At 35.5% G+C, this 11,508-nt stretch overlaps 1 protein-coding gene across 12 annotated transcripts in view; it reads left to right on the forward strand.

Moving 5' to 3' along the window:
* Positions 1–9,030, forward strand: part of p120ctn (adherens junction protein p120) — a 48,243-nt gene extending 39,213 nt beyond the window's left edge. For 7 of the 12 annotated variants that reach the window (XM_086832963.1, XM_020959467.2, XM_086832962.1 and 4 more), the window contains one exon: positions 7,892–9,030. In XM_086832963.1, the coding sequence (XP_086689089.1) occupies positions 7,892–8,829 (938 nt within the window). In that variant the 3' untranslated portion in view covers positions 8,830–9,030. Of the gene's footprint in view, positions 1–378; positions 478–536; positions 613–676; positions 6,838–7,891 lie in introns of those variants that run through there. The other 5 variants (XR_015271737.1, XR_015271735.1, XR_015271736.1 and 2 more) reach the window with 4 other exon arrangements.
* Positions 9,031–11,508: the final 2,478 nt, after the last annotated feature.

An 11,508-nucleotide genomic window follows, 5' to 3' on the forward strand; every position in this document is an offset into this window, starting at 1 on the left:
CGTCGTCTAATCTACGTTTTGAAGCTGAATGATCTGAATAAAACATTGTTTATACCCTTGCAGGGCATTATAATTTCAGCCAGAAGTCTGCAGCGCAGTGAAGGAGTCACTTACAACCATATAATATATTTATATTCTTGATCAGCATTAACAGCCGAGTCGATCTAGCCATCTCCGTCTGTGCTACGCAAACTAGTCTCTCAGATTTAAAGCTATTTGATTGAAACTTTGCAGTTAATCTTCTATATACTTTCACTCGGATCTTTATGTTTTTCCACAATTTTGTGTAAAATTTAATACAAATCGGATTACGATATCATATAAATGCCATACCAACGATTGAAAAATTAATACAATAAAAAATTATAACATTTTCAGGTTGTAAAATTGTATGAAACCGGACAACTATATCACATAGCTACCATAGGAACGATCGAGAAATTTTTCAGTTTTCAACAGATTTCAATCAAATATGAGGTATAGCCCTTTTTATTTTTTATTTATTTTTCTTTATTATTCTACAATTTTGATTTTAGTTATATATAAATCGAACGACTATATCAAATAGCTGCCTTACAAACGATCGTTAGATATAGAGGAAAATGCAAAACTGTGAGTGTAAAACCGTAAATATAATATATATATAGGTGAATGAAATGAAATGAGTCCGGTTTAGATTGGACATTGCCCTTGACAATGCTATCATAGCTTGATATCCAGCGCTGCATACAATTTCATATCCAGTCCTGCTCCTTGGACATGGGTATGTTAAGACTGTGAATCTCGCCCATTTTCTCTGCCACTTTCATTAATATACGCTGTTCGGCCAATTCGGATGTAGTCAACGAACGTGCCGGAATATATTGCTCAATGCGGCCGCCCGGAAAGATGCCGTGCAGCTTCGGCCCAAAGTTCCGTTCACTGAGCAGTGCAAAGACCACCGACTCCGTGATCATGCTTTCCAGCGCATGATCACCGTGCTCCTCCTGCTTGAGAGCGTGCATTCGTTTCAACGAGCTTGAGGTGGCCTTTTGCAGGTTGATGGGCATCGTCCTCCTCGATATTATTTATTGATCTTATTTATCCACAAACACACAGGCACAAGAACAATAAGAAGCAGTAATCACAAGATGCAGCAAGTACTTGAACGGATTGTTGCTTTTAGCTTTCCGACGTCACTTGGTGTATTAAATATATATACGCTGCAAGTGTTTCACAATACTACGACACTTTACAATATTTTTGTTTACAGTTAATATTGTATGTGTTTAATTGTTTATAAATGAATATTAATAGTTTATAACGGCGCCTTGTGCCTTTCCCACTTCAAAAATTCGTTTAGGCATTGAATTAATTAAGTTTTTTAAGATATTTCGGTCCAAGAGCGACCATTATCTTAAAATTACATTTTTGAGACTTTCAACAGTCTTAAATTGATTGTTGTTGGAGTAAACTCGCCTGGCTAAGATACCCCAGATGTTTTTAATCGGGTTAAGGTGAGGAGAGCTAGCCGGCCAATTCAAAACATTTATTTTATTGTCATTGAGGAACCGTTGTGTCTCTTTGCTTTTATGTATGGACGCATTATCCTGCATAAAAACAAAATGTTGGTCCCTATTGTGATTCAAAAATGGCAGAAGACGATCTTGTAACACATTTTTGTAGTCTGCACTTTTAATTTTTGAGCTTGTAAAGCACAGCTCATGCGTACCAGACGCATGAAAGGCTCCCCCAGCCATAGCTGATCCGCCTCCAAAATTGCGTGTTGAGAACAGGGATCCTTACGCAAATCAAGCCAATAGTGACGAAACCCATCTGGGCCATCAAGATTGAATTTTTTCTTATCAGAAAAAATGATCTAAATATGAAATATTGAGGTTTTTTATAGCCAAAATTAAGTTAACATTTTATACGCAGGCCCAGTTTGCTTCCAAATTGTTTTCGGCAACTGAAGTCGTGCTCTTTTGTGTTGCGGTTTTAATAATGGGGTTTTTTTTTCAAAACTCCTTACAATATTTTCGGAGCTTCGTAATGTTCTTCAGATATTCGTACGGGACACAGGATAACTGCAATACGCAACAAGTGAGGCACACGATCAAAAATAATTTCTTGCATTGTTAAGTACTCGACGTTTGTCGCGATTAGATAGCTTCGGCTTTCTTCCAGAGCTACGCCATACCCATCCACATTATTTTTTACAAAGTTGGTAATAACACAGCGTGTTTGATCCATCAGCCGGGATATTTGGCTAACATTAAAGCCAGACTCGTTATACGCCTTAATCCTTCCCTTATCTTGTTCGGTTAATAAGCTACCACGCGGCATTTTATTAAAAAATGTATAAAATATTTTACAAAATTATAAAAAAAAAACTAATTAGCACTAAACCTTTCTCTTTAGCCTCAATAATTGTAAAGTGTCATATCATTTTGAAACACTTGCAGCGTAGCTTAAATCAAGTCCTTTTTTACCGTTACATGAAAACGAGTGAGGCAAACAAGGATAAGAATAGCGCATTTTGTGCACAACTCTTTGTGCTATTATTCGCCATACTTTATTTTGATCTACTGTGTGTTTCCATTCTCCTACGACAGCTGAAACATAAATTTTATAGGTGTCGTATAATTATGAACAGGAGTGTAGCTGCCATTGGAATGATCGGAAAATTAAAAAAAAAAAATTATAACATTTTCAGTTTTCAACAGAATTAAATTAAATTAATTTAATAAAAGATAAAATTTGGGGTATAGGCAACTTATGTATATTATTCTTTAGTTTTTTGTAAAATTTTATGAAAATCGGACTACTATATCATATAGCTCCCATAGGAACGATCGAGAAATTAATACAATACAAAATTATAGCTTTTCAAGTTTTCAACAGAATTTAATTTATTTTAAGACATTAAATATTACTCTACAATTTTGTGTAAAATTTTATGAAAATCGGACTACTATATACTACAGCTCCCATAGGAACGATGAAGAAATTAATACATATAAAAATTATAACTTTTTTAGTTTTCAACCCAGTTTCATCAAATTTGAGATGTAGCCATTTTATATTAGTCTTAAATTTTGTGTCAAATTTTATGAAAATCTGACTATTATATCATATAGGTGTCATACAAACGATCGTTAGATGTAGAGGAAAAATGCAAATCTATGAATCTAAGTATAATATGTATAGGTGAATGAAATGAAAGCAGGTATTACTTCATTGTTTTTTAACATTAATAAATATAATTTATATTGTATGGAAGTCATCGAAGTTCTATCTCCACGGTATAAAAACGTTGGCGTGCCGAAGTTTGCTTCCTTTCTAGTTTTTATTTATTTTCCGGCGCAAAAATATACCACTTAACCAAGCATAATTCTGATAATTCTAATGTTTGGGAAAACATTTTCAATAAGAGCTAATTTAGAGTCTACAAATCGTCAAAAGTCGTTGGTAAGAGTAATTAATCCACATGAAGCATCAACTGGGATATTTCCAATTCCATTTTCCAATTGTTTGAAAAATTGTGCAGCACTTTGATCATGCCTTCAGGCATTTAATTCATCCGTAGGCGTTTAAGAGAGAATTACTGGAAACGTCTGCTTGAAATCGACTGCCAACAATATCATCATGCGACCAAAGATGTTTTTATTTCCCCGATGATTCTTCAGTATTAAGTGCTTCAAGTAATTTCTTATGTGCCATTGTGCACTCATACTAGACAATGAGCTTGCATAGCATCATCAATTTTCCCATTGCACTGCATCGGAAAATATTGCATGTTAGAGTATTAATTGTGTTTAAATTGATTGGCAACTTAAGCGCAGAATATGCAGTACGACCGTCATCTAGATGATGCTAATGCCAAAGTTTTGTCATATCTTGATCGAATAGTGGCCAAACTCAATGAAATAACAAATGTTTTCCCTGTTCCTCCAGATCTGTCCAGGAAAAATAGACCACCAGTATTATTGTCCTCCGCTTGCTGTTGTTTCCTATACTTGTCTTTGCTGTTCATTCAGCAACGGCACATTATTTCGATTTAGTTCCTTAAATTTATCAACATTATATTGGTGATAATTATTGTAAATAGCGTTAGTTTTGGGTACGCATTTGATGAAACAACTGAATCCGCTAGTGTTAAATCCCAATGAGAATCATTCTCCAGCAAACCCAATAGTTGACATGCTCTCGATATGTTTGGCATTGGCGGCCATCCACAGTTTTCACGTACATTTACCAAAAGCAGCCGCGAATAAAAAATGCATTTCTAGGATGCATACAGAATACATGCAACCAAGTGCATCAATGGAAAACGACTGTGGCCAATCTGGAACTAGGGTTCCTTGTTTGCGACGTTGAAATTTCTTTGTTGACTGAATTCAAGTGTAATACTTGGGAACGGATCTGCTTCACACATTGCAAAGAAGCTAATCTATGGTGGTCTTTCAGCTTGTTGTGCCGCATTAGCCTCAGTGAAGTTAACTCTTTGGTCATTTTCAAATGAATTTTCAAGGACAATAATCGCCACAGTGCATCATTAGTACTGACGTATCTGCCCATTTGGAATTTACTGATTTCGTCATTCGCATTTTCAGACGCAGTGCCAAACACAGCCATGTCACTGCCTTTTGTACGTACTTGCACAAATATTAGATTGATTTGACCGAAAGACAACCCTCAACGTTTGCATGTGTTTCGAAAATTCGAGATAACAGCGGGCAATCTCTTGATTTTGAACTTTAACATTGATAGTTCATCCATGATCTACTTTTGAACGCCGACGATAAACTGGACATCCATCGTTCCCTGTGACGGTTTCAGCAACTAACGGTCGCGGATATCGTTTTGTGTACTTTCCTTTAGCCATGCAAAGCGATAATGGATTTAGTGCACCGCACGGTCCATGCACCATCTGTGTCGTCACAATGTCGTGTAGATGGGGCTCAGTGACTGGATCACAAGTTTCAGCTGATTTGATGTCATCCACTTCATATGAACGTAATTTGTTCAGCCACCAAAAGAGAATATGAGCATGAGTAGTAGTCCACGCTTCTACCATTCCACATTGGGATGAAATGCCTTTAAGAAAGTTAAAACTTGGAGAATGAATTTGAGAACCTTGCATTTTTTTACACTGCAACCTTGCCCTCCTTGCCGCCCACATAATAAAACTGCAGTATATATAAAATTCTTATTCATTTTTTGCTCGAAAATTTCTATTCTATAATCTAACAAATGAATTTGAATTTTTTGATTTCCGTTGATCCGGAACCGAGTTATGATTGGCACCGCAATTAAACGTCCGGACAGGTGCTACCATTGCTATATTTTTAAATATCTTTTTATACAAATTTTATTAGACATTCTTCGAATGTCATAATTTAATGTACCATTCGTTAAATATGTTAAATACATTTTAACTGTGTCGTCGAGAAAAAAATGACAAAAACATGGCATTTTTCGCATTATTTGACCTTTATTCCATTCACCTATACATATTATATTTTCAGTTTTACATTCACAGATTTGCATTTTTCCTCTAAATCAAACGATCGTTTGTATGGCACCTTTATGATACATATATTTAAAACTAATATAAAATGGCTATACCTTAAATTTGATGAAAATCTTTTGAAAACTGAAAATGTTATAATATTTGATTGTAATAATTTCTCGATCGTTCCTATGAAAGCTGTATGATTTCGTAGTCCGATTTTCATAAAATTGTACACAAAATTGTAGAATAACATGAAATGGCTATATCTCAAATTTGATTAATTCTGTTGAAAACTGAAATTGTTATAATTTTTTTTTGTAAAATTTTTCCGATCACTCCTATGGCATATATATGATATAGTCGTTCGATCCGGCCCGTTCCGACATATATACGAGTGAGAGTATATGGAAGGCTAACTACAAAGTTTCATTCAGATAGCTTCAAAACTGAGAGACTAGTTTGCGTAGAAACGGACAGACGGACAGACGGACAGACGGACAGACGGACAGACGGACATGGCTAGATCGACTCGGCTGTTGGAGGTGCCTCCTTCACTGCGTTGCAAACTTCTGACTGAAATTATAATACACTGCAAGGGTATAATAAAAATGAGGATAAAAATTTACCCCTTAATTCTGAATAAAATATACAGGGGTAGTCAAAAGTATTTACACAAATTTACAATTATTTTCACCGCCAAACTTATTTTTGTTATTATTCTTGTTTTTGTTGACCGATTACCATGAAATTTTTTTATCGCATAAATTGATCTATTCAGAAACAAGCCGAAAACGAAAACAAAAGATAACAGTTCATAGGAAAATATTAAAAGCAAAAGAAAATATGTCTATTCATTTTGGATATAGCTTAATAAACTCAATTCCAACCAATTGAAAGCCTTCATCGATACCTAAGCAAGTTTTTTTTAACTATTAATAAAGTAACTTATGAGATTGTCACAATAAAAAATCACAAATAAAAAATTATTCGATTAAAATTAAGATGAAAACAAATTATGTGTAAATATTACACTTTAGGTGCATATATTCAATTACTTATAGCACTTTTCTATGAACCGTTAACTTTCGAATTCTTTTTTGGCTCGCTTCTGCATTTATCTACTATTTATCTACTCAATATAGAAAACGGTCAACAACAACAAGAATAACTAAAAGAAATTTGACTACCTTTGTATATTAACTCAACGAATGGTTCATTAAAGTATGACATTCGAAGAATGTCATCAAACTTTTAGAAGTATTTAAAAAAAAATGCCAATTGTAGCAATTGTCCGGACGTGTCTGAAAAAATTGTTGAATTTCGGTGCCCCTCATAACCAGGTAACGCTTGTCGAGTTTTTTTTAAATTCCAATTTTTAATTTTTATTTTTCGAAGACTAAAGTGAAAAGCACAATTTATTAGGAAAAAATCGTCTAATTTCATTGTAAAACAAGAAAGGAAGCTAACTTCGGCACGCCGAAGTTTATATACCCTTGCAGATAGAACTTCTATGAATAGGAATCCATACAATATAAATTATATATATTTGTGTTAAAAAACAATGAAGAAATACCTGCTTTCATTTCATTCACCTATACATATTATATTTGCAGTTTTACATTCACAGATTTGCACTTTTCCTCTACATCAAACGATCGTTTGTATGGCACCTATATGATATAGTCGTCTGTTTTTCATGAAATTTGACACAAAATTTAAGACTTATATAAAATGGCTATACCTCAAATTTGATGAAAATCAGTTGAAAACTGAAAAAGTTATGAATTTAATTGTATTAATTTCTCGGCCCGTTCCGACATATATACGAGTGAGAGTATATAGAAGGCTAACTACAAAGTTTCATTCAGATAGCTTCAAAACTGAGAGACTAGTTTGCGTAGAAACGGACAGACGGACAGACGGACAGACGGACATGGCTAGATCGACTCGGCTGTTGATCCTGATCAAGAATATATATACTTTATATAGTCGGAGGTGCCTCCTTCACTGCGTTGCAAACTTCTGACTGAAATTATAATAAAAATATGCAAAAAAAAAAAAAAAAAAAAAAAACTGGACAGCGTTACCTTGTAAAATATTTAGAGAAATAGTTTTTAAAATTTTAAAATGATCGGTGCAGGAGAATTCTCTTCTAATTCCCACGGTTTTGCAATCGTTAGAGGTTAATTATATATACCCGTCCAGGGGTATATGTTACTAAGGTGCTTAACACGCATTATTTTATTTTTAAAATTAAAAAAAAAATTGTTATCTAAAAAATCTTTTGCGGGTACCAGACATACAGTGAGGATAGATATTGGATGTTGTGGTTATATTAAGCTCTACCATTATTATAGTTATAATACACTCTAAATTTATATATTCTATTTACAGGCGAACATTTAGGCTGTTTTGGAACCAGTAAAAAGAAGAAAGAATCTTCGCATCCTGGATCTTCACAAGAATACAACAGTTCAACGGAATATACTAAGAATTCGGTGACTACCAACCAATTGCAGAAAGGATATGAACAATTATGGCAACCAGAAGTGATTCAATACTATTTATCAATATTGCAAAGTTGTTCCAATCCAGAAACCCTTGAGGCTGCTGCTGGTGCGATTCAAAATTTATCTGCATGCTATTGGCAACCCAGCATTGACATTCGTGCCACAGTGCGCAAAGAGAAAGGTCTACCGATACTTGTAGAGCTTCTTCGGATGGAAGTAGATCGCGTAGTCTGTGCAGTTGCCACAGCTTTACGAAATCTAGCCATTGATCAACGTAATAAAGAACTTATTGGAAAGTATGCTATGCGGGACTTAGTTCAAAAACTTCCATCTGGGAACATCCAACACGACCAAAATACATCAGACGATACAATAACAGCGGTATTGGCAACAATTAATGAAGTTATTAAAAAAAATCCCGAGTTCTCACGTTCTCTATTAGATGCAGGCGGGATTGAACGACTTATGAATATAACGAGACGAAAAGAACAATATAACCCTTGTGTTTTAAAATTTGCTAGTCAAGTTTTGTACACGATGTGGCAGCATAACGAACTACGTGAGGTTTATAAAAAAAACGGATGGAAAGAACAGGATTTCGTTAGCAAAAACTTTGCCTCACATAGCACGCCGCCAAGTTCCCCAAATAACGCCAACAATACTTTAAATAGACCAATGGCTTCGCAAGGACGTACCCGATATGAAGATAGAACCATTCAGCGTGCAACAAGCAACTCATATAGAAATAAGGATTTAAGTGTTTCCGTCATGTCTAATAATGATTCAGACCTGCTGTCGGAAATGGTTAGAAAGCAGTTATAAAATGTGTTCTAGCTTGTTAATTATTTTATTAGTATCTACATAAAAAGTATTTACATTTTTAAATTATCCCGAAAAGCTCATACCTATTTATTTAGAACTACGGTTTTTACAGCATTACCCAACATAATTTGTAAAAGAACATATTTAAATATTAAGTACACTAATCTAAAAACATAATGAATAAAATAAGATATTCAAGTACTTTTTGAAATTTTTTTACTCGTACACTTTTGGACAAAGCCAAAAAAGAAACCTTAGCAAGTATTAAAATTATTGGTTTAGCGCGTCCTCAAATCTACTAAGCATTTACTTTGATTTATTAAAAAATTGATAGAATAAATTGTAAAGTGTAAGACAAATTATAAGAGTAAGACAAGTTGATCGAATCCAAGATTCCTGAGGTCGACCGCCAAAAAAGATTCGGTATCCGAATGTGCTGCGGGATTGTCCATGCCCCTGGTGAAATCAGTTTTATGGCGGAAGTATGGGGAAGTAAGGAAACAATCCAGAGGGCGAGTCGCTTTTCGATAATACATGGCGTGATGTTATTATCTGAAACAATGGCGACACGCTCACCTTCATTTTTGCAAGAACGGAAGAATTTTAAGGTTGGGGAGAGGTCCTAGACATAAATCACCAAATTGAGCACAGCAATTATAAGGTAGGAAAAGGGTCTAGACAATAGGTACATATTCTTTGAAATCTCAATCCTGATGCAGGGAACCAGAGGTCAGAGGTGCAGAAGTCCACCCCAGAAGGAATCAACAAGGACGTCAAGGACCTCAGCAATATTCTCAACAACGCGTATAAGAAGTCGTGCAGACTCAAATACTCCAAGAAGATTTACCCACAGTGGTGGAAAAGTTTAGAAAGGCTACAAAGCCAAAGAGGGAATACAGAAAAGCGATACACGCAGCAAAGAAGCACTCTTGGAGTAGCTACTGTGATTCACTAGACGTAATAAAAGATAAGGTTAGGTTGAGCAAGCAAGACATGCATGGGTAAATGATTACAAGTAGTCTTCCAAGCATGTATAGAAAAAGCACACATACCACTTCAGAAAGCAAGAGCAGTTTCCATACCAAACCAGGCAGAAGCGGACATATCCAAGCCATGAACTACAGGTTGATTAGCCTTACCTCATTCCTCATGAAAACACTGGAACTGATACTAGATATCTACATCAGAGGTAAACCGGAGAAATGATTTCTGACGCACAGCATGCATACGGGAAAGGCAGATTTACAAAGACCACACCGCATAAGGTGGTGAAATACATAGAAAATTCACTGTTTTGGCCACCTGCTTAGATATAGAGGGGAACTTCGATAACGTAAACACAGTTTCCATCCTCCCACAACAAGATAGGAGTTGAAGAAGGCATTAGAACCTGGATCGGCGCTATACTAACGAGCAGACGGATGGCACTCAATTCACAAGATTTGTTAAGAGGGGCACACCTTAGAGAGGAGTTTTGTCCCCACTGTTCTGGCTGATAAACATGGATGTCACATTAAAAGCACTCAAAACTGAAACAGAAAAAGTGGTAGCATACGTAGATAACGTAGTCCTACTGACTTCAAGACCATTTCGAGACGTCATAAGCGAGCTAATGACAAGGCTACTCACTAAACGTGGGCGAAAGCTTTTGGTTTGGGTACTGTATGATCATAAGCTAACTTCGGCACAACGAAGTTTATATACCTCTGCAGATATAATTTCGATGACTAGGAACACTAAGCAAGAAATACATAGAGAAGTCAAACAGTACAAAAAAGTACTATCATAAAAACGGCTAAGCCTGGAACCCCAGAGCAGTAATTTAAATTAAGAACAATGCTTAAAGTAAAGTTTAGTGAAGGCAGGAATAGTGTGTTAAAAAGCGCTATAGATTCATGCATTTTGTTGACGAATCATCGATGAATTGTTGATGAATTATCGATGAGTTGTTGATGAATTTTTATTTATAACAGCCTAGGACATGCCCATGTTAAATTCATCAACAGTTTGTATGGCCTGTCATCGATGAATCACCAACAGCACCCCCTTGACTGTTGATGAAACGATGAATTACTGATACCAGGTACTGCAGGGTATGTTTTTGTTGTCTATGCAAGTGATTTGCGCGTGTCACATTTTGTTTTGTTTTGATTTGATTTTCCAAGATTCTTTGATTTGTTTTAATTATGCTTATGTCAATTTCTATGTATGTGTGTATGTATGTCGGATGCGTAACTGTTTCGTCCATATTAATATATTCGCGCGGCAGCACAGCGAGTTCCGTTGCCGATCGTTGATCTATATCCCTCACTTTCTCTCCTATGGCTTTCGGTAGCGCGACAACGGACCTCACTCGCCAGCAGAGACTGCCCTCGTCTCTTCTGTTATGCCTAGCGCTGCGCTTCTTAAGAAAAGCGTACTTCCCAGAATTCATCTCCGACACGTCCTTTCTGTCCTACCACACGTCCCTGTGTGTTGAGTTCCACTATTACCAAATAAATCAAGACCGAATGAATTATATTGATTTTCTCATTCTTTTCTTGGCTCTGATTTATTCACCACTTCTTTTCGTTAATTTTCTCTTTTTCAATTATTACATAAATGGTTCGCTTTCCATAAAATGACAATTCAAACTTAACCAATAAATATCAACTTAGTTTCTCTTTACCAACTTAAATA

Source organism: Drosophila serrata, unplaced genomic scaffold, assembly GCF_035046125.1.
Source record: "Drosophila serrata isolate PLE 108 unplaced genomic scaffold, ASM3504612v1 contig_261, whole genome shotgun sequence".
Taxonomy (NCBI): Eukaryota; Metazoa; Arthropoda; class Insecta; order Diptera; family Drosophilidae; genus Drosophila; species Drosophila serrata.